This window comes from Balaenoptera musculus, chromosome 7 (assembly GCF_009873245.2).
Source record: "Balaenoptera musculus isolate JJ_BM4_2016_0621 chromosome 7, mBalMus1.pri.v3, whole genome shotgun sequence".
NCBI lineage: Eukaryota > Metazoa > Chordata > Mammalia > Artiodactyla > Balaenopteridae > Balaenoptera > Balaenoptera musculus.
The window spans coordinates 83,664,068-83,687,472 of NC_045791.1; the positions used below are offsets into that span (position 1 = coordinate 83,664,068).

The following is a 23,405-nucleotide window of genomic DNA, read 5'->3' on the forward strand; positions in this document are numbered from 1 at the left end:
TCATGTGCCATTCTGTCTGTATAATGCATGTCCGGTCAATAAAGAAATATTTTTCATTCCTAAGTCATAATACCTTAACTGTAGTGTATCTCCTTCCTCTAAACAAATGATAAGATGAGCTATTTAAGGTAATTCTTAATCTGTGTGGGTTGGAGAAATGTCCCTTTCAAAGTCCATAAAATCATACTTTCTCAGGGCGTGATCAGCTCTTTCTCACACTGCAGAATGTTGGGGTGGGTGGTGGTGAATACTCACCCTCTGGATTCTAACCAGTTGAGTATAGACACAAGATGTCAGTGAAGCTCCACCACAAGTACAGTTGGATCAGAAAATAACTTAGGCCTAGAGTTAAAAGGAGCTCAAACTCTAATTAAACTTACCCATCTACTTACCTCTTATTAAACTTACCCACCTAGTACCATCAGAAACATTGGAGAAGCTTCCCGTACAGGCAGTCCCGTCCTGGACCTTTTAAACATGGGGGTAGATGATAGAGGAAAACTCTTCTCTACTGGGCAGGCAGGGCCAAGAGAAGCAGCCACAAATCCCATCCAGTAGGAAAACACAGCTTGTGACTGCTGGGTGTCACTCTCCTCTTTAACCAGAGGAGATGCAGATGGAAAGACAGGGCTGAGATTCTAGGGGCGAAGTGTTGAAGGCCCACAATAATTTTAGGGGGCCCTTGAACGTTTTTAACTTCTTTTAAAATCGGTATAAAATCCAACTTGGATTATATTCCTCTTTATATCAATACACTAGTAAAATATAATTTCTAACACACTTTTGTGGCAGAAGGCAAAAGTGCCCAGGGCACACACAATGAGATCCTGTGGAAAGAAAAACCTGAGGTATTCACTCCTAATCTGTTACCTAGGAATTAAGTGGAAATCTACTCCCCTCAGTGAACATATCAGATGCTAGGAATAAAGGTCCCCCTCTCTACCACAGCCTCCCTAAAGAAGAAGAGGACAAAAATCTACCTTAGGGCTTCCTTGGTGGCGCAGTGGTTGAGAATCTGCCTGCCAATGCAGGGGACACGGGTTCGAGCCCTGGTCTGGGAAGATCCCACATGCCACGGAGCAACTGGGCCCGTGAGCCACAATTACTGAGCCTGCGCGTCTGGAGCCTGTGCTCCGCAACAAGAGAGGCCGCGACGGTGAGAGGCCCGCGCACCGCGATGAAGAGTGGTCCCCACTTGCCGCAACTAGAGAAAGCCCTCGCACAGAAACGAAGACTCAACACAGTCATAAATAAATAAATAAAAGAACGTGAATTTCTTAAAAAAAAAAAAATCTACCTTAACATTATCCTATATTTTATACTTTTTGACTACTATCAAATAATTGTCATTAATACATAGTGTTACGGAAACTTGAAGCAAAATATATATCCAGGGTGTCTTGATTCCCTTTAAGGGCATATTAAGTCATCACTTTATGGGTACATTAAGTCTGGTGGCATTGAGCAAATCTCCACAAACTTTCATCTATTAATTTCTTGCTCAGAGTATTTGCTTTCCCAGGGAAACACATAGTACACATTAAAGGAAGTGATTCAGGTTTCATTGGCTGGCATCAATACCTGAAAACCAGAAAGGAGTAGAACCAGGTTTATGTTCTTGTTTGAAAAGCCTGGAGCCAGGAAGAGGCCAGTGCTGGGGGCAGCTGAGAGATATTGCTGAGTCAGATGATGGAGTAGGGTGAACAATAGGCTTCATTACTAAAGCCGGGCATAATTCCTTCCTAAAATTCTTTATTCCTTTGTGAATTGTTTGTTTAGGTAGATTCGTTCTGTACTTTGAATTTTTAAAGATCCATTTGGAAGTCTTTCTTTAAAAATATCTTTGTCTATCATAGGAAAGAGAATAGGAAAAAATAAATGAAAAGGACAGCCCGTCACAATACCCATATGTCCATCTGTGGTATCTATGTTAAGTTTATGGTTGTTATTTAATTTAGGTGATTTTACATTTCTATTTTAGATTTCTCTCTTTTGCTGAACCTTTTAGCTTAGTGTTCTTCAAGTCTCTGGCTGATTCTTGCTTTGGCTCCAGCAAATTGAATTCTCTCCTCTAACGTCCGGTGTGGTCTGTTAGCAGGACTTCAGTGAGGACTCATTGCATTTGTGCAGTAGAGCTTTGTAGTTCCCAGAGAGCACACAGACTACCGTCTCATGTGAGCCCCAGAACCACTCTGGGAGACAGAGAGATGCATTCGCGTTTTAGAGGTGGAAACACTGAGACCCAAGAAATGCTAAGTCACTTGCCTATGAAACTCTCATCAGACAGAACTCAGACTAGAACTCAGGCTTTACAGTCTCTAGACCAGGTACTTTTCATTAAACATTGGCACTAGGAACTTAATTGAATTCTCTGAGTTACAAAAATGAAGAGAGGCACAAATTTATTTCTTGCAGCTGTTATCTTAGTAAGCAAGCTATACTGTTGGAAAGGAAAAAGAAATATTGATTTAAAAGAAATAGGTTTTGTTTGGTGAGACTTCACATTCTGTACCTGTCTGACATGGAATTGGTAATAAGGAACTATTTCAAGAGCTGCGATGCAAATTAAAGATGTGACTTTTGTTGTTTCCCTTTTCTTTTGTTGCTTTTTATTGTTTCATTGGACTAGAATGTGACTGCACAGAATCCTGGGGCGGCTGCATCATGGAGGAGACGGGGTAAATTTTCATTGTACATGCATTTGTTATATACCTTTTACTGAAATTGTTACCTATAATTAGATACACAGTCTCTCAGGTACTGGTCTTTTAGGCTAAGCCTTAGAATAAATTCAATAATTCGGTATCTGATATTTTAAAAAATGAAATGGCTAGTTTACTTTATACTTTAATTTTTTATTTAAAGTTGATAATAAAAGTAAAATAAAGTAACCACTTCTGTGTCTATTAACCCTTAAAGGAAGCACATGATCAAATGCGTCTAAGTTTAGTGGATGCATTAATTTTTTAGTACAGTTAGGATAAAAGCTGGTTGTCTAACTGTCAGTGAAAACCAATTTAGTCAACAATTTATATTTTAAGGAACTCGTAAATAGACATGTTTACTGTAATAAAATTGTACTGTATTCCTTATATAATCAATAAAGCTTTTTTAAACAAATTAAGACAGATTTATCATGTCTAGGTGGTCTTCTACTGATAGACATTTGAATAGTTGCTCACCTAACTCCTGTCTCCTATTGTGGATAATTTGGAAACTAGAGGGTTGCCTTTGCATCTGTGAACCAAGGCCTAGAAACATTGCCCTGTTTCCCAGGGACCCCTGCCCCATGGGAGCCACTGCCACAAGGCCTCCTAAGCTAGAGCCCACTCCTAATAGATAGAAGAGGTTTCCGCACTCATGTGTCTCTCCCACTTCCTTTGCCCATGCGAGACATCTGCTCAACACATCACCATTTCTGGTCCTGCCCCCTCCCTGTGATCCCCAGTTGCCAGAAGCCCTGACCTACTTTTACAGAGTCCCTTCCTTATATATATATTTGTGCACCAGGAGTCCAGGGAACAAGAGGTGTGTGAGCATGAAGGCTTGAGGAGAGAGTCAGCCATTATGCTTGCTACTTTAGAACACATGTTTCTAGAAATGTAGTTTAAACTTGAAACCGTTAGCTTTCATGCTCCCCCTCCCCTGAGGCCTCCTACAGAACGGTAACACCATTCATAATACTGGTTCTATCGGGAGAGGTCTTCTGTCTTCTAAACTTCCAATTTCTAAATGGATTTTTGGACTGATTACCCATAGGATATAATAAAATTATTTAAGCTTAATTTGTATTTTCTCAAGTATATATTTCTACATAGTTCTTGTAAGAGATCACTGTCAACAATGGTAGATTTTACCTACTTCCATACACTACCCTCATACATAAGGAAATATAAATCTATTGGATCACATCCTAGATAAGTGACCTAGTACTCTCAAATCAAGTACTATGACAAATATGTCCAAGGAATCAGTGTGTAGGACTCAGTTTAACCTTTACCATACGTATAATATTCCCCTATGTACTGACATAGTGATAGCAATTTGATTAACTCACAAAGAGGTTCACTATATTCCTGCAAAATCATGAATATTACCAAATAGTATTTGAGGTTGAGAATAAGGAGCTATTACCTAATTCTAATTCAGAAGGCGCTTACCCTAATTCTGTTTTGACTGTGTGTATATACACATAAAAACATATATAGTCTAACACATCTCTTTAGGGTTTCCTTGTTTACCTCAATTGTGTCACTGAAGCCTGCAATACATAATCTTTAATCAGTTGACCCTCACAGCTTCCTTCTCCAAAGTAAAAATCTAGTAGGTTCCCAAGTTCCTTTTATTAAGAAAAAAGAAAAAAAAAAAAAAAAAACAACCTGCTTATCTTTACTGAGACAGAGCAAATAAAAGTGACTACATTTTTTTTAACATCTTTATTAGAGTATAATTGCTTTACGATGTTGTGTTAGTTTCTGCTGTATAACAAAGTGAATCAGCTATACGTATACATATATCCCCATATCCCTTCCCTCTTGAGCCTCCCTCCCACCCTCCCTATCCCACCCCTCCGGGTGGTCACAAAGCACCGAGCTGATCTCCCTGTGCTATGCCACTGCTTCCCACTAGCTATCTATTTTACATTTGGTAGTGTATATAGGTCAGTGCTAGTAACCACATTTTAATATACAGCCTAGATGAAGTTTGGGGATGAACTTTTCAAAAACTCTTTCAAGCCTGAGCACAAAGGGACTTGACTGCTAAGGAGATTGTAACCTAGCCCCCAAATCTGTGATTTTCTTTGAATTTCTATTTTTATAGACTCTACCACACATACTTACTTAGCAATTTGAACATAAGTGCCTTGTCAAAGTTTGTGTAGAATCATCTGGATCCAGAGTGATGATTTTTTTCTAATTCAAGGGTTTAATTTTCTCCTCTGATGACTGCTTTTGGTAAATTTTTTACATAATTGATTCTTTATTTCCTCAGGGTATCCCATTCCAGAAAGTTCTCAAAGTGCAGCATTTTGGAGTATAGAGACTTTTTACACAGAGGGGGTGGAGCCTGTCTTTTCAACAGGCCAACAAAGGTTAGTAATTTAGAAAGTGTAATTATTTCTCCAATTTTTTTACAATGGAACTATGCCAAATATCAGATACTTGGCTTGGAAAGCAGGTTTCTTTCCAATCAGATTAATATTTAGTTATAAAAGCCTTTATCACGTTAAAGATTAAGTCTCGTTTAAATGAATTACAAGACCATAGTTTCACTGTTCTGAAGCTCTGGTGTTTCAGTGCTAGCTGTACCTCCTCTTGGCCCTCCCCTCCAAAAAACAAACAGACAATCCTTCAATTAAAATATCTTTGAAATTTTCATGTTGAGATCTTCACTTGCTGCTAAGAGATAGTGGGTTAGATTAAGATACATTACTTTAGCCCATTTCTCTGACAAAAATTCTATTTCCCCTTGACATTTTCTCTAGGGGTATAACTAATTTCTAGGCTTTTCTTACTTTCTTTTTCTTTTTGGCAGGAGGGGTATGTGTGGTCCATTCTCCCAGATAGAAAGCATTACTAATATCAGCCAGCCAAAAAATGACCCAACGTATTTATGGACCCCATCAATACAGGCATATATATATATATATATATATATATATATATATATATATATATATATATATATATGAAGAGATATACATATCTTTACTTGGGAAGGTCCACATTGTCAATTGGCATTTCATTAAAATTTATATACACAATGTCATATTCTCTTATCCACAATTCCTTAATTCAAAAATTCTGACAATTGGAAGTATTTTTTATGAGTTTGCAGAAAACATAGTGGACGGTAAAACTTATCCTGAACTGAAAATCTTTATTTATCCCTCATAGTGTAAGTGTTCATAAGTCTTAGTGAACAAATGTTACTGCACAAATGTTAATGTGTTTGATTATAGGGTGTATACCAGACCCCTCAGGGCCGTTATATAGAACAGGGTAAATGCATCATACTTTTCTAAAATCCAGCAAAGCCAGAATTCTTAAACTCACAGGCTATAGAGCTTTTGGATATGGGACTGTCGACCAATAACATGTTTAGAAACGAAGTTGCTTAACAGGCAAAAGGACAGGATTGATGTGAATTAGCAGATGGCATAGACATTCTAACACTGCACATTTCATATTTCTTTTTAAGATACTACATCATAAGTCAAATATAGTCCATTGCTCTACAAAATGTTTAATAACTCTGCAAATTGAGAGAGCAGTGAAATCATGTTAGCCTTTTTTAAAAAAAATCAGTGTCTGATGTCGATAACTGTCAGGATAATTTATTCCTATCCCTATAATTAAGTGATACTGCTAAGTTAGGGATGATACTTTGATGCCTGACAGCTGTATAAAATCTCAGTAAGGCTGCAGAAAAAGAAACAGGAATTTTAAAGTGACCTTGCATCATTAAACTCAGCTCCCTGCTTTTCATGGCGTCGATCTCAATGCAACAGAAATCTGAAAGCTTCAGAGTGTTTAAAATGGGTGCAGTGAGTAATAATGAATTAATGTGAGCTGTTGGCATTTCTGAATTGCAAAGTACATGGCTAATTTTTCACCAGCTAATTATAAGCATCATGCCTGAGGAAACAACATTGAGTTGTTTGAAAATACTAAGATCTCTAGTGTGTGTATAAGGATCCATCATTAGAGTTCTGAAATTGCCTGTGAGTAGAAAGCAAATTATTCGGATAATGTGGAAACTAAATAAAAATACATATACATCTTCAATTTTAAAAATTAATAAATATGGAATTCTTTCTTTTTAAACAACATATATAGAATAATTTTTTAAAGGCTGCTATGGATTACAGTGGAATAATTTATATGTATGTGTGAAAGAACTGACTTTCTTCCAAGTGTTGTAGTCAATGGATGGATGTATGCAGGTTTTATGAGTTATTTTCACATTATCTAAGTGCATCTTTTCTGTGCTCTGGGAACCTTCTCAACTGCCATGTTTGCCATATGGTTTTTGATAGTGACCTGTCTCAGGATGGAAGAAGAGTCCTAAGAATGAAATCGAACAGTGGGTTGCATGGGAGTCCTGATATAAAGCCCTACTCATGTTCCAGTCTGCCTTTCCCTTTTCCATTTTCTCCTCCCTGCTGATCAAAATATCACGGAGATGAGGACTGTTGATTTTAGTCATTGGATTTTCCCATAGGGAAGTCCCACCCAAGTATCGTGGAAAACTTCCTTGCTCCTTATAACAATTTTCCTTTCCTGGAAGTGGAAGGAGGAGCATATCTTTCTTTGGTGGACTCAGTGGAAGGCAGCTGTTCCTTGGGTGTGTACTGCTCCCTGTCACAGATATGGCTCTGAGCATTTGGGTTGGGATGTCCTGTTCTAATCTTCACCTGAGTACAGTAGATACACACAGAAAAATCTTGCCCCAGGTGATGGGAAATAGGAATGTTTCTTATAAATAATCAGCTGCCTCAACAACTGGTCTGTAATACAGTTTATTTGGCAGGCAAGTTCATAGCACCAGTAGGGTGGATTATTCTAGAAATTTGACTCTCCCATGGCTCCAGGAATGATTGAGAAATTTCTATACATCTGTGCATATGTCTGCACATTTACTTAATATGATTCAGACAGTGCAGATTTCTTTTCACTGAGAATGATGGGCATGGATTTCCAGCAATATTTTTTTTCCCTAAGTTTATTTGCATTTACTTGATGGCATATATCACATTTAGCTGTGAATGGAGCATTTTTATCTTCTTGACAGTTTTTGTATCTTCTCAGCTGCCTGGTTATAAGTCAACAAATTAGGTATCTGTGAGTCTTATTTTAGCAGTGCATTTTAGCTCCATTAGCAAATATGAAAAGTGATCTATTCCTCTTGACAGCTTATTTCTCTGAAAAGTAGCTCTAATGGTAGAGGTCATCTCTGGAGCCCACTACCGGAGAATCCTCCAAGAGATATTACCCCATTTAAAATATGTTTTTTGGAAGTGTTATTAATAAATTAACAGTGATTCTCACACAGACACATTTGTAAGATGCCATAACAACAGATCATAGAAGAATACCACATGATAGCTGATTATAGGGCCATGTATGCAGCCTGATTGGAGTGTTGATTTTCTGTGGTAAATTAAAATGGTTTCCCTTTATCTTTCTAATCTCTTTCAGCTATTTGAGCCCACAGAATGTGGAAATGGATATGTGGAAGCTGGGGAGGAGTGTGATTGTGGAATCCATGTGGTAGGTATAAGAGATCTTTTCTACCTTCAGCACATCTACCCAGAGTGCAGAAGAATAGCGTTAGTGGGAAGTCTGCCCCATCATTCATTGGGGTCTTACTGCCTTTATTTCTGAGCTCTCTCATCAATGCTTAATCCTATCTCAGACACGTTAGAATTAATCATTGGCTCTGTCTGAAGAAACCTAATGGATTCTTCTAATCAAATTCGTATCTCTTAAAAATTCATAGCTCATATTCATCTCAGACAAGTTTTACTAACTCATGAAAATTCTTTCTGTTTTGTATATTATTTTTGTCTTTGTAAAACTAGATTGAGTATTAAGAATATAACAGAGCTAACCAAGGGTTGGGCGCCTGCTAAAAAATAAGCTTACTTTTTGGTAGAGAAGCCCCTTCTTAGAAGATCGTACTTTGCTGAGAAGTATAGCCGGATGGAATATATCATTGCTTAAAGTGGTTCATTCTTTCCTAAAAGATTTGCTTACTATTATATACATCTCCTCACGTGGATTACGCATAAGTTACATGTGGAGAGAATGTTGAATGACCAGTGGGTAGGTTTCATCACTTACTCACGTGAAATGTTTTCTCTAGGAATGCTATGGATTGTGCTGTAAGAAATGCTCTCTCTCCAATGGGGCCCACTGCAGTGACGGGCCCTGCTGTAATAATACCTCATGTCTTGTGAGTTCTCTGACAGTTTCATCTTTCTTATCGTTGACATATTAGCCAAATATCTCAATGTGTACATTGAGTATTTTTACAACTTGTCACTCACTTGTTGATCGACACTGTGCATATTGGCCTGGCGATTTTGTAGAATCAATAAATCTATCCAAATTCTGTGGGTTACAACGATTATCTTTACTATGATTCACTACCAACCATCCTATTCTCTGGTACCTCCCTAAGAAAATATATCTATAATCCTTCCAAAATAAACATTGAGAATTTCTCTACTATCATGAGTGAAAACCAAATTAAATAGTTGAAAAGAAGAGGGACAATTCTTATGGTCTTTTTCTAATAAGCCCTACTTATAACCTTTTTCTTTAAAACTCGTCCTAATTTATTTTAGACCCTGAGCAGAAAACCTAGTGCTCATATTTTTACATTTGATATTTTAAATCACTTATAAAAGCAAGAAAGCTAGATAAGGAAGCAATATATGTATGTATGTTTATATGTGTATATGCACAACTTGTGTATGTGTGGACACACAGTTACTTCCATCTTTAGAGACCTCTGGTTAATTTTTTAAAAAAACGTTTTTAAAATTTTCCTTTTTCTCATCTATAAAATCTCTAATATTCTTCAAAACCATAAAAGTATATGATTTAATTTTATCCAACACCAAAGGGATATTATGCATGTGGTAATCTAGGCGATTCTAGCTTAGTTTTTACTTGCTTATGTCCCCAACCAGATTATAAATTGCTTGAAGATGATGGACTCTTTCCTTCATCTTTTACCCACCCACCACCCAGAGAAACAAAATGCCTTGTATTCAGTAGGCATTCACTGGCATCACTGAAGGAAATTCACATGAATTAATTGAAATCTGATTGTGTATATTTAGCTAAAGCAAGACTAATATCCAAGCTAGTTGGGAAATCAGTGCAGGTTGGGTGTGCATATCAGTCTTCAGAGAGATCCTAAATGTTTATATTTCAGTGTTTTGTTCTCTTGTCTTAAGCCACACCAGTGTTTCTTCTTTGCATAATTGTCATCACAATGTTTTCCAAAAATAATACTCTGAGATAGTGGATTTTGAAATCTGACCATGTAATGACTTGGTTAATGATTCATATTTACTACACAGAGTGGTATTTGGGCATTATCTCTATCCTGGAACTATCTTGCTGATTCATAAAAAGAGTTTGGCGGTGGTTATGAAAGGATGTCATGATTGTTGGTGAATATAAGAATGTTAACTCTTTGAAATATTAATTAATACTGGTTCCTAATATTGAGTTTTGATTTGCAGTTTCAGCCGCGAGGGTATGAATGTCGGGATGCTGTGAATGGGTGTGATATTACCGAATATTGTACTGGAGACTCTGGCCAGGTATGGCAAACTGAGTTTTAGGTAATACATCTTACTCGCAAATACATATTGTAAAGCTTTCAGTTTGGATTACGTGTGTGAATATGATTTGGTTCTTTTGTTTTTTGTTTTGTTTTGCTCTGTTTTCTAGTAATTTCTAGCTCCTACCATGCCTTTATTTTAGGAACGTTTATTGTGGTTTTTTGGACCTAAAAGATCTCTTTTCTTCCAAATTTCCCCTTCATAATTAGTTCCCTTTATATTGCTTATATCCAACTAACTGATTTTTCTTTCCTGGTCCCCACATCTAAAACAGTACCCTCACACTGATAAAGCGCTAATAGTACTATTTTCGAGCATTTTTAAGCCACAAAACCCTTTCTTTTTTTTTTTACATCGTTATTGGAGTATAATTGCTTTACAATGGTGTGTTGGTTTCTGCTGTATAACAAAGTGAATCAGCTGTACGTGTACATATATCCCCATATCTCCTCCCTCTTGCGTCTCCCTCCCTCCCACCCTCCCTATCCCACCCCTCTAGGTGGTCACAAAGCACCGAGCTGATCTCCCTGTGCTATGTGGCTGCTTCCCACTAGCTATCTATTTTACGTTTGGTAGTGTATATATGTCCATGCCACTCTCTCACTTCGTCCCAGCTTACCAACAAAATTTTGGATGGAAGCCCAATGTAGAAATCTGGGAAGAGTAGCACTGCTGCGGTTGAAATGGGATTGGGAGCAGAAGTCTGCCTTCCTCAGCTCTGGCACCATCTCGCTCCACTTACGAAGCCCTGGCTTCATGGCCCACACACTTGGCATGATCTCCTTCACATTAAAGTTATCACATTATCATTAAGGTTGCCTTCCGGCATTCCTTCTTTAATTTTTACATTTTTAAACAGTTATATTGTGTTGTTTTATGTCTTTATTTGTCATTCAAATGAACATTTGTGGAGCCCCTGCTCTGTGCTCACAAGCACTGCTGTGAATGCTGGGATACGGGAGGAATTGAAATAGAAAAGTCCTTGCTCTTACGGGGCTTGCATTCTGCTGGATGGAGAAAGGCAAATAAATGAACAAAAAACCCAGTGAGTACAGAAGCATGGCTTCTTCAAGAGATGGAATGAAAGCAGGGATAGCTGGGGAACAGTGGAAACAATTCAGAGAGGAAGTCAGGAATCAGACAGGTAGGGGCTTGGTAAGAATTTTTGACTTCATTCTACCTTCATTTCTTTCTAACGTTATTTCAAGAGCATTTTCCCGTGCTATGACACAGTTTTTATAAATATCCTCTTTACCATTGCATGAAAGTCTGCAATGTGGATTTACCAGTCACTTCTACATCCAGTGGTGGTAGATATTTAGATTGTTGGCAGTATTTCATTATTATGATTAATACGGTCGTGAACCTCTATGCATTTTTAAGAGTGTTTCTTGTTTGGAGTTAGCACCTTAGGACAAGTTCTCAGGAGTGGAGTTACCTATTGCCAGGTAGGGCTCCTGATAGAGTATAGTTAGAAGCCAAAATATCATTTTTGCTACTGCAAATAGCCAAGTTGAAAGCCATAGTAAGTGTGAGGGCTAAATGGGGCTCTTTATAGATCCCAGATTCAGGCTATAGCAACACGTTTTTGACAAAATTGGGCCTGGAATGACCTGTCCTTGCAGAGCCAGCCCTTGCCTTGTATGCCATGGAGGAGCAATAGAGAGAGGGTGATTTATGTGAGTAGGCAAGAGAAGGATGGCAGGACCGGGCCAGAATGCCAAGTTACTCTTCTCAAGTTTATCAAATCAGCCAGCCAACCAACCCAGCCATTCACTCTACCTGCCTGGAGAATTGAGTACAGGAGCAGAGAGTAACTGGAGTTACACTGAGTTCCCCTCCCTGGAAGGAAACATGAGGAGAGGAAAACAAAGGTTCCTAATTAACCTTTTTGAAAGGTTTTGATATGTATCATCTGAGGCTCGATTCAAGTGGATATGGTACAAAGGAATGGTACAGTGAACTCTATTCAGGCTATTATTCTTTTGTGATTTTTATGTGTATCTGTTTTTATATATAAATATGTAAATAGGTTTCTCTGCAATTTTTAAATAATATAGTGGCAGAATGTAAGAATTGTGGATTCAGTGTTTTATGACAAGTGTACTGACATTCTTGATATACTGTTTCACTGAGTTATATTTTTAGTTTTGTAGAATAATGCTATTTTTATACCCATCATATATTGTTTTGGTTCTGTGTATTCAGTTCTTTTAAAAGTATAGTTTTTTCATTTCAACCTTTGACTCTTGAATTGCCATAGACTTTACTGGAAATAAGGTTTTTATAATGAGGGCTCTGTGTTCAACTTAATATTCTATTGTCCAAATTTTTAAAATGTTCTTTTTATCTCATGTGTCCAAGGTGAAAATTGTACTGTTAAATTCTCAGTGGCATAGTAGAAAAGAACGTTCCTTTAGTAACAATTCCCTTATATGACCAGAATGAACCTGAACAAGATAAGTGGAATAGAGGGAGTTAAACACCCACCCCAAATTCTTTTGCTTTGTAAGAGGCAGTGAACTGTGAACTTAATTGATGCTAATAATGATTAAGAAAATAGGATCTCTGAGAATCTCTGCATGTCTGAAAATCAGTATCGTTGGCAACATTATGACTTGATCTCTTTTATTTTATAGTATATTTTTGCTTAATTTTGATACTAGCATTTACTAATGCTTCTGAGCTGCTTTTTAAATTCACAATTTATAAGAGAATAAGTAATACATGTGGAACTGAGAGAAATCCTGGGCAAACAGTCTGGATGATCTAATAAAGATATTTTTTAAAGATGTGGGAAATGTGTTTTGTTAGTACTATGAAATATGTCATCAAAATGGGAGTATAGCACAATTAAAAATAAGTACATTTAAAGGCTATTGCACTGTGAAAGCCGGCCTCAACTGGACCTTCCGGCACAGCATAAAACTGGGGGCTCAAATGGCATTTAGAGACCGAATCCAGAGCTCTGCTCACAGGCAGAATAAAGTACACAGATTCATGGTCCCTCTGCTTTAAATGTCTCCAGACACGAGAGACATCCATAATTTCCTTTGTTAAACATTTCAGTGATAAGCAACTTGCTTTTATTAGCCTAAACGAAAAATAGATTGATTAGAAATCTTCTTCCACGTAGCTGTGACAGTTTATAACAAGAGCTTTTTTTTGTAATTAGTGACTCCTACTAGTTTTTTCCTCTTGAAACATCACAAAAGTCAAATATGAAACCTGTTTAGCCCCTGATGTACCTATTCTAGTAGCAACATTTCTTTTGCATTTTTGTCCAGTGTGGTTGTGTTCATTTTGGAGTAAGTGAATAATTAATGTTAGTTGATTAATAAGAAAATGATGGTGTTTTGAGTGGATTTGGATGAAAGAGGCCCAGCGATCTCTGATTTTGGGCAGTTGGTCCAGTAAACCAACTTCTCGTGCTGATAATTACATCTTTTGAAGAGTTACCATTAGGTTGAATGAAAGCTTGTATGAGAGTCAGTTGTTCTTTAGAAAGATGTAGAACCAAAGCATTTAATCTCAATGTGTTCCTTCATAAGTTACTGCTTCTTCGCACTTCTAAATTAGTTCTGTTATCTTTCTGTAGTGACCATGATAAACAGCTTGTTGTTGCAGAATAGAATAACTTAATTGTATCTGTGTGGGTCATTTATTTATTTTCTCAGTCAGTCAGTAGTCATTGAGCACCATCTCAATAATAATTGAGCCAGTTTTGTTCTAGGTGCTGGGGAGGCAGCAGGGACAGAAAATCCCTGCCTGCATGGTGCTCGCATTAGGATGCAGACAAAAGACAAGCAAATACATAAAATATACAGATCCTCAGTTGGTGATACATGTTATGGGGAAGAAAAAAATAGGGAATGGGGAACAGAGGGTGCCAGCATGGGGAAGGAGGTTACGGTTTTGAAGAGCATGGTTAGAGAAGGCTTCTCTGAGATGCTGATATTTGAGCAACGTCCTAAAAAAGGTGAGAGAGCAAGCCAGGCAGAAATCTGGGGGAAAGATTGGAGGAAGAGCAAGGACAAAGGCCGTGGGGTGGCAGCATGGCTGGTACATTCACGTAGAGTCAAGTATTTATGGTAGAGAGTAGGAATGAGGTCAGGGAGATGAAGATGAGGATGGGGCCGGCATAGGAGCAGATCATGATGAGCTTGGAAGGCCATTGAGTAGATGGGGAAGCCATCAACAGAGGAGCAACATGAGGTGGTTTAGGTTTTTCAAGGGACACTCTGGTAGCTCTATAGCCTATAAGGAGAGTAGAGTGGAAGCAGGGGAATCAGTTGGAGGCTGTTGCATAATCAGAGAGATGAGAGATGGTGGTGATAGATGGTGGTGGTGTGGACCCGGCATCAGCGGTGGAAATGGAGAAAAGTCAGATTGCGATTATATTTTGAAGGTAGAAGCTACCAAGGTTTGTTGATGGACTAGAAGGAGAGTGTGAGAAGAAGAGAGGAACACAGGATGACTCCATGGTTTTGGCCTTGAACAGTTGGAAGAGTGGGACTGTCATTTACTGAGAAGGTGAAAACTAAGGGAGGACCTCAGTGCGTATTGCTATGTTTCTTATTCACTTGCCACACCCATGTATTTTTTTTTTCCTTTTTGTATTTGTTTTGAATGCTGTAGCAGAGCCTTGACTTAATTTTTTTAGCTCTCTTAAATGTGGTAAATGAGACGCACAGAAAGTAAAAATTTTAATTTACTCAGGGTAATGTTGGGGGAAAATGAAATTTTCCTTATTTTTACTTATAAAAAATAATTTGATAAATAGACCTGGAAAAAGAAAGAACTGTCACATCATGATTGTTCTAGTAAAAAATCTGTAGTTCAAGAGGTCAGAAATGTAATGGAGATACAGCACTTACATTGAGTTGAAGGGCAGTGTATTTCTTCTCTCTCAGTAATGTGGCCTAGAGGTAGGTGAGTGTCATGGGTGTCACATGCAAATTTGACATTTTCACAGGGCTGAGCGAAGTCTTGTAAATTAGCCCCTGAACGTGTCCACTCCTGCATAACAAGCTGATTTGTTCCCTTCATTATCCATTTTAATCCCTTCTACTTTTAACTCCACAGGCAAGTGAACGTAAATTATTATTTTAGCTCATCTCATGGAAAACAGAGAAGCATAAAAAGCACCCACTGCATGGACCTAATTGATTCATTTTTACCAATAATTGCAGAATAAATTTGGATAACCTACTCAAAGAGTTACTCATGTTTTCCTAATTATAGAGTCACCATGCTTGCATTTTTAAAATACTTATTATAACTTTTACTGATATGAATGATCTGTAGCACACAATTCACAAGTAATAATAAAATCATGCTTGCATTTTTTTTGCATTTTAATATATTGTGCACATAATCTGAAGATACTTCACATGCTGAATGTTAACTAAAAAGGTTTTGTTTTTCAGTGCCCACCAAATCTTCATAAGCAAGATGGATATGCATGCAATCAAAATCAGGTATGCTGGGCTCTAGATTTTAAATGGGATTTTATAAAAAGATTAGATTTCAAGGTGTTTTTTTGGATAAATGTAATTTTGATGGGGAATTGCAATTCAAACAACAGTAAACTATTGCAGTGGTCTTCTAATTCAGAGTTGCTTTATGTCATATAAAATACAAATATGTTATATTTATCTCTGGGTACAAACTGTCCAGATTGAGGATGAGGAAAAAAATGTAATGGCTGATGAATTAGAAATCTGATTTATTGAGTTGTGACTATCTTTTAATCATTTCAGCCTGTCTATGATGGGAAAATATGGTAATCTGTTGTAATGTGGTTGTTTGTTTTTTTTCCTGAAGCTATGTTATAACCTAACCATGCACATGCAAAAAAAGCTAAAACTCATATTGGTATCACCCAAAGGAATGTCTCAATTTTTGTTTTCCATAAAATTTCAAAGTTTAGACAGTTAGTTGGATTTGAAGAGCTGTACTGTGAGGTATGTCTTGTGTTTTCAATTTTAACTGTCATTCTTACGCTTCTCTTAAGATGTTTATGGTTTTTATTTTCACTGTGAAAGTATTAGGGTACCGAATGAAAAAGAAAACAATTTTGTCTGAAATAATGAAAAGGAGACCTTGCAGTGAGAGTTTGGGGGAAAATGGAACTGGCTTCATGTGACTCATAACATATGTTCTGTCCTCAGGGCCGCTGCTACAACGGGGAGTGCAAGACACGGGATAACCAGTGTCAGTACATCTGGGGAACAAGTAGGTCATGTTTCCTGCTTGCTGGTCACACACAGGTTTCTCTTAATATTCTTCACTGCCAGTCTTGCAGAAAGAGATATACAGCTTGGGGGTGATTAAAAAACAAACAAACAAACAACTAGAAAAGGCTGAAGAGCATGGTGAATCTTAGTCACAAAACCACAGCAAACAACTGCTGACGTTGGGGACTTGTCATCTGAACCAAAAAGTGCCAATCAGTGATTGTGGCTGTGACAGAAGGGATGCTACACCCTCCTGCAAAGACCAGACTGAGTGCAGTGGTCATGCTTATTATCCAGCCACTTGGCTGATTTTCTTTGTACCTTGCATTTAACATTCACCCCCTCAAGTTAGCTTTCTGTTCTTTTACCCCAGGATAGAACCAGACTTTTGTTGTTGTTGTTGTTTTTAATTCTATAATTGATTATCTCAGCTTGAAGTGAAGAAACACAAGTACTTCGTGAGACGCAGACAGATAGAGATTCGGGTACATGGTCACGCTTCTCAGTACATTTCCCTACATGTCAGTACACATATTCTCTTCCTGACATTTGTAGTGCCTCGCCAGTGAACTTCAGTTCATGAGGGCCAGGCCGGAAGAGAGAGAAATGGCTCTGCCTTGCTGGCAGAGGCTGGGTCACCCACCAGGAAAAGAAAGCACGCGAAAGGAGACTAGGACCCATGCACAAGTGATTTCAGTGTTTGGCAAATGTCATTTAACTGAAAGATTTACTTTCAGTGCTTCAGTTTTGACAAGGGAAAGATAATAGAGGCATTTTTGTCTTTTGAAAGGGTTTAAATATCAAAATCCATGTGCCAATGTAAAATCTCAATGAGCTCAGACTTTATATTGCCTACTGATATTAATAGAAAGCAGGATTAGGAATGATATTAGTTTTCTCTGTGTCACTTCATTAGTTCCTGCTGATGATTAATCCTACCTCCCACCCTCAAACCCACCAACAAGAATTGGGAATAAATTTGTCTCCCAAGTTAAAAAGAATGGTGTGTTGGAGCTGTCCTGTCTTAGCTTATAAAAACCATTGGTTAAATTTTCAGGAATTTTAGAAGCCAGTTGACATCATATTCTTAGTTTGAAATTAGCCATGTATTACACCATGGAAATTTACACCATGGAAATTGGCAAGTGCTACAAATTAGGAATTTTTTTTTCCTTTTTCTGAAACACCAGTTATTAAAATATTTACTGGCACACTACCGGTTATGGATAACAAAGAGAACTAAAATGAATTCTCTTTTCTTGCTCATCTCCAAAAGAGGCTTCGGGGTCTGACAAATTCTGTTATGAAAAGCTGAATACAGAAGGCACAGAGAAAGGCAACTGCGGGAAGGATGGAGACCGATGGATCCAGTGCAGCAAACAGTGAGTGGTCAGCTCTGGGAGCATAGTGAGTGGACTTGGAAACCCTGGTCCAAATGTAAAATGAGCACAAAATAAATGTTACTGATTTTTTGATAAATATTCAACTACTTAAAAATTTAAAGTATGGATTTTAAAAATACATTAGTATAGCTAGAGGCAAATGGCTATGAACTAAACTATTTCTGTGGTACAGACTCACACCATTTCTGTAAAATTCAGAAAAGTTCTTGCATGCTGTATTTTACTTGAAGCTTGTTTTGAAGAGATACTTTGCCAAGGTATTTTAAATTAATAGTGGGTTTTAATTCTCTACTTTTGCTAGCAGAAAAGGCCTATGAATGTACTAGTATACACAGAATTCTACAAGCAAAAGATATAGACTGTATATATAATTTGAGGGACCATTTAAAGTGAAGTAATATATATACTTAATTATTTCTCGAATGTAACACCATTTGATTGAATTAAACGTCTAATGTCTATATTAGAGTTCTGTTTTCCCTTCTAAAAAGTAGCTAGTCAGTGCATATTGGAGGCATCTTTACTCAGGAAATGAGATACTTTCAGAGCACATTGGTAATATTTTCCCTTGATTTGGTGAGGAAAGTTAAAATTGTGATTTAATAGTTTATTAAGGTTAACTCAATGACTTGGATCTATGGGACCACTAAGTGATACACCAAAGCTCCTCCGTTCTCCTTCCATAACAGTGAGGATTCTTCTCCCATTTTGAAGCAGAGCAAGGATTTAAGGGAAGTTTTATTCCTCTAGTTAATGGTCTCTAACGTACTTTAGGAAACTTTGCCATTCTATGTAGTCTTTGATGGTAGATGAGGCCTTAGGAGGCAACAAATCTTTGACTTCTTTAAAGTTAAACCAAAATAACAGAACAGAACTTCCCATCTGATGTCTCACGAGTGAGTTATAGATGTTCTGAGCTGTTCGGTCCTCGAGGTGCCAGGGAGGAAGTGGGGACTAAAATAGTCAGAATCCATGGGGTTGGACGCCTCTGGATTTGATTAGCTTCATTCATTAAATCAATGTCATAGACAAATCTGATCATTTCTCTGTGCCTCTGTGACTTCAAAAAGTTGGGAGGCATTGTATCAGATCATTGTAGAAGATAGCTTTTGAATATCTGGCAGTAGAATAGCCAACCACCAATGAGTTAAAGAAAATAAATGCATGTTTTTTTAAACTTTAAAAAACTGGGAAATATAACATAGAAAAGTGATTAATATACAAATATACATTTTGCCAAATAAATGAGAAGTGAACTCTCATGTAACCCCTATGTGGATCAAGAAGTAGAACATTCCAGAAATGTATTCTTCCCCCTCACAGTGCCCGTGTCTCTCTGCTGGAGGTACTGTCGTCCTGACTTTTCTGGCAATTGCTTTCTTTCTTTTCTTTAGAGATTTACTGCTCAAATTTTCAGCCCTAAACCGTATATTTTGCCTAAAGTTTCGGTAACTTTATATAAAAGGAATCATATCTCATGTATTATTTTGCATTTTGCTTCTTAAGTTCATTATTTTAAGAGTTTTCCATGGTATGTGTAACTGTTGGATCATATTTATTGTTCATTTGTTTCATTTTCATTCATATTTATATACCTTGATTTGTTTCTCCATTCTATGCTGATAGACATTTAGATTGTTTCCATGTTCTGGCTATTAGGAACCATGCTGCTGTGAACATTCCGATACATGTAACTTAGCACACATTTGCACATACTTTTCTAAGGCCTTTCCTGGAAGAAAAATTGCTAAGTCATAGGGGATGTATATTTTCAGTGCTACCAGATGATGTGACACTGTTTTCTAAAATGGTTGTACTAGTAAACCCTACCATTGAGAATTTGTATATGAGAATTTTGTTGTACTACATTCTCACCAATACTTGGTATTATCAGACATTTTACTTTTAGGTATTCTGCTGGGTGTGAACTGCTTTATTATTGTGGTTTTAATTTGTATTTTCCTGATTACAAATGGAAGTTAGTACATTTTCATGCATTTCTTGGACATGGATGTCCTTTTTTGTGATGTGCCACTTTAATTCTTTGCACATTTTTTAAGGAGTTCATTGTTTACTTCGCTGGAGGTAGGTGCCCTCATGGTGGGTGAGTCGTTTAACAATGTTGCCAAGGACCCAGATGATTTCTGCCCCTCTTCTTTGTAATGCTTAGCATGTTCAATTTGTGTCTTTACATTTGTGAATTCACGATTGCAAGGCGAATGCAAAGGCTCCACACTCAAAGGCAGGAAGCAGGGGTAGGAGGAAAAGGTCTTCTCCCTGTCAGGCTCTAACCTTTTATCCAGAGCACAGAATTCTCCCCAGCAATCCCTAGCTGGCTTTTCCTCACATCTCAACACCCAGGGGCCGCTCTTAGCTCCAGGAGGGTGGGAAGGAGGGATGGTAGGAAAGTGGGTGTAGCAAATGGGGGTGCCATGATGAACTCAGACACCAGTCATGAGCCATCTTTCAGGGCTGGGCACTTTGCTACCCCCAAGAAACTGTGATCCTGTTAGCAAGGAAGGAGGGAGTCCTCACCAACCAACAATATCTGAACAAATATTTTTATTTAGAAGAAAAGGGAATATTTCCCATTTAAAAATATTTGTAGACTGAATAGTTTCAATTTTTTCAGTTTGATTCCTCCTGTCTTGTTCTTTTTTTTAAAAAAACATGTTCAGCGATGTGTTCTGTGGATTTTTACTCTGTACCAATCTTACTCGAGCTCCACGTATTGGTCAACTTCAGGGTGAGATCATCCCAACTTCCTTCTACCACCAAGGCCGGGTGATTGACTGCAGGTAACACATTAAATGTTGGAAAACCTAATGAATCGCAAGAATTACAAATTTAGAAAAATCAAGGGAAATGGTAACTTAGATTTTATTATCACCTTGCATGTTGAAAGTCATTTAAAAAACAAAGTTATATACTGATTTGCAAATTATATTTGCTTAAAAATTATACCAGTTATTAGTAGGGAGGCATTCCTCGTAATTATAATCTTAGAAGTAGAATTTTATGGTATTCATTTTGACACATGATTAAAGTTTTGAGCATTGAAATATGTCACTATTTGAACCCTGTGTGTTTCATTTTTTGTGACAAAAAATAAAGAATTTAAGCTATACTCTATGTAGCATGTGTCTGGTTTAGAAGATGGCTTAATTAATGCCTAATCACATATAGAAAATATACACTAAAATATTATTTATAGCTGTAGTGAGACATTTGATGTCCAGTTATCTGTGAGTACAAGGCACAGAAGATATGAGGCTTATTTTTGAACACTGGGAGTCATATTATATTTTAAATAAATATTGTTCCCGTTAAAGTAGTCGTAATTCTAAGATGCTATGCCCTCATTCAGATGATAACTGTCGTTGCCCAAAACACTTTTGGGATTTCCCCCTACAGAATTGCCTTCAGGGTCTGCAATGTTTATCCCTAGTATTCCCCAAATAGCAAACCTTCCTCTTATATGAGTGAATGAAAGATTTAGAAACATCCCAAAGTAATTTTGAATAGAATTTAGTAAATTGATTGGGTAACCAAATTGGATATTGCTGTCTTGGTCAAATGGTTGCTGATTTTCTGTCTTTTAAATGGCTCTAAAGGCTATTCTAACAGTGTCTTAGACAATAAGATCCTTCCTGGAATAAATTTGTAGTCCTCAGATCTAGTTACTTTGATGCACAGAAGCTTCCTTTGAATGTGTAAATTTTTGCACGTCTTTAGATACAACAACCTTGTCAAATTATATTGTTTTATTCTAAACTAGTATATTTTTAAAATATTCAGCAAGGTACTTAATTAGTAATTATAACATTGATCATTATTCAAATTCAAGCTGTCCTTCGTTTTGAGGTTTTAGAATTATATGTATCAATAGAGAGGAACCGGCTTATTTTTTTCAATCATGAATAGTCCAATCCTCTAAAGTAATAATTTAAAAAATATTTTCATTTGCTATTTATGCTCAACATCTGCCTTTTTGCATCATGAAACAGCTGAAAGTCTTGAAGAGCTAATGATAAGATTGCTTGTCTTGTGTTTATGTACACCTCTCCCCTAGTTTTAACGTTGGTCTTGAAAACAAGGGAAGATTTAGAACACACTTTGTGCAAATTACATTTTTTTTGTTCTGATGAACTGCAGTGTAATAATGATAGTGAAAGACAGTTTCTTTTATTTAGGGGAGGTGAGGAAAGGGGGAAAGGAAGAGAAAAGTGGAGAAATGCTAGAAGAAATCCATGTCCTCTGACAGCCTCTTCAGTTTCCTAAAGAGCAAAACCTCATTCACGTTGATGTTATATTTCTAAGTCTGGTGCTAATGGTTGTATGACTATTTTTCTCTTTTTAGTGGTGCTCATGTGGTTTTAGATGATGATACAGATGTGGGCTATGTAGAAGATGGAACACCATGTGGCCCATCTATGATGTGTTTAGATCGGAAGTGCCTACAGATTCAGGCCCTAAATATGAGCAGCTGCCCTCTCGGTTCCAAGGGTAAAGTCTGTTCCGGCCATGGGGTAAGCAGGCATCAGTGTCCAGCCCAAATCTGAAGTTGGAGGATGGCAGACATTGTCTGGCATCCTCCAGCTTCACAGTGATTGGACTTCCAGTTCAGCCATTCTCTTTCCATGACTTGTTAATATCTATACACTGACTATGATTATTTCCTTAGTATCCTTATCTGCTAAGAATAGCTCCTATATGTGTTGATATGGTTTTATTTTTGTTGTTTCTTTTACCACTGGCTATTTGTATTCACTGCAGTCTCTAGAGATAGCTTGGCATCCAAGGAGTTGGAAGCAAATTGATGTGGTTCCTAAAGAAACTGTAGACCCCATGTGACTGCTTTGTACCATTCACAATAATTTACACCCTCTCAGTAATTGCCTTCCGGCTACTCAACATGCATACTGAGTATCTATGTGTGCAAGATCACACTAGACTAGAGGTTGGATCACTGCTATAATTCACGTGTTTAAAGTTGTACGGTTATGCTTGGACCATTGGCAGCCAAAGAGAAGATGTACTCTCTACTCATAACTGCATGTAGCTTTAATTCTATGCACAAAGTGTTTGGGCAGATGCTTCCTGGCAAACCGAGGTTTAATACCTAAAAGCACATTTTAATAATTATTTAAATTGGGTTTAGTAAAAGAAAAGTAGTTCAGAATTTAAACAGCCTTCTGAAATGGAAAAAACAGACATGAAGAAACTCAGAGTGATCATCTCAAAGGAAGATGCTGCAATGAAGGTAAAAATAATCCAAAATATAGATAGCTAAACAGGTGATATGTCGTAGAACAAGATAGAAAGACATAAGAAGCTTATGCCCAATGACTGTGATTTCATGTTTGGTTGAAATCATAGGCTCATTGGGAGGCAGTACAA

The 23,405-nt window shown here is 37.4% G+C and overlaps 1 protein-coding gene across 2 annotated transcripts in view; it reads left to right on the plus strand.

Moving 5' to 3' along the window:
• Positions 1-23,405, plus strand: part of ADAM23 (ADAM metallopeptidase domain 23) — a 159,072-nt gene that overhangs the window by 111,623 nt on the left and 24,044 nt on the right. For both annotated transcript variants that reach the window (XM_036858829.1, XM_036858830.1), the window contains exons 14-23: positions 2,630-2,678; positions 4,993-5,092; positions 8,202-8,273; positions 8,869-8,958; positions 10,262-10,342; positions 15,793-15,843; positions 16,537-16,600; positions 17,879-17,984; positions 20,684-20,803; positions 22,366-22,534. In XM_036858829.1, the coding sequence (XP_036714724.1) occupies positions 2,630-2,678; positions 4,993-5,092; positions 8,202-8,273; positions 8,869-8,958; positions 10,262-10,342; positions 15,793-15,843; positions 16,537-16,600; positions 17,879-17,984; positions 20,684-20,803; positions 22,366-22,534 (902 nt within the window). The remainder of the gene's footprint in view (positions 1-2,629; positions 2,679-4,992; positions 5,093-8,201; positions 8,274-8,868; positions 8,959-10,261; positions 10,343-15,792; positions 15,844-16,536; positions 16,601-17,878; positions 17,985-20,683; positions 20,804-22,365; positions 22,535-23,405) is intronic.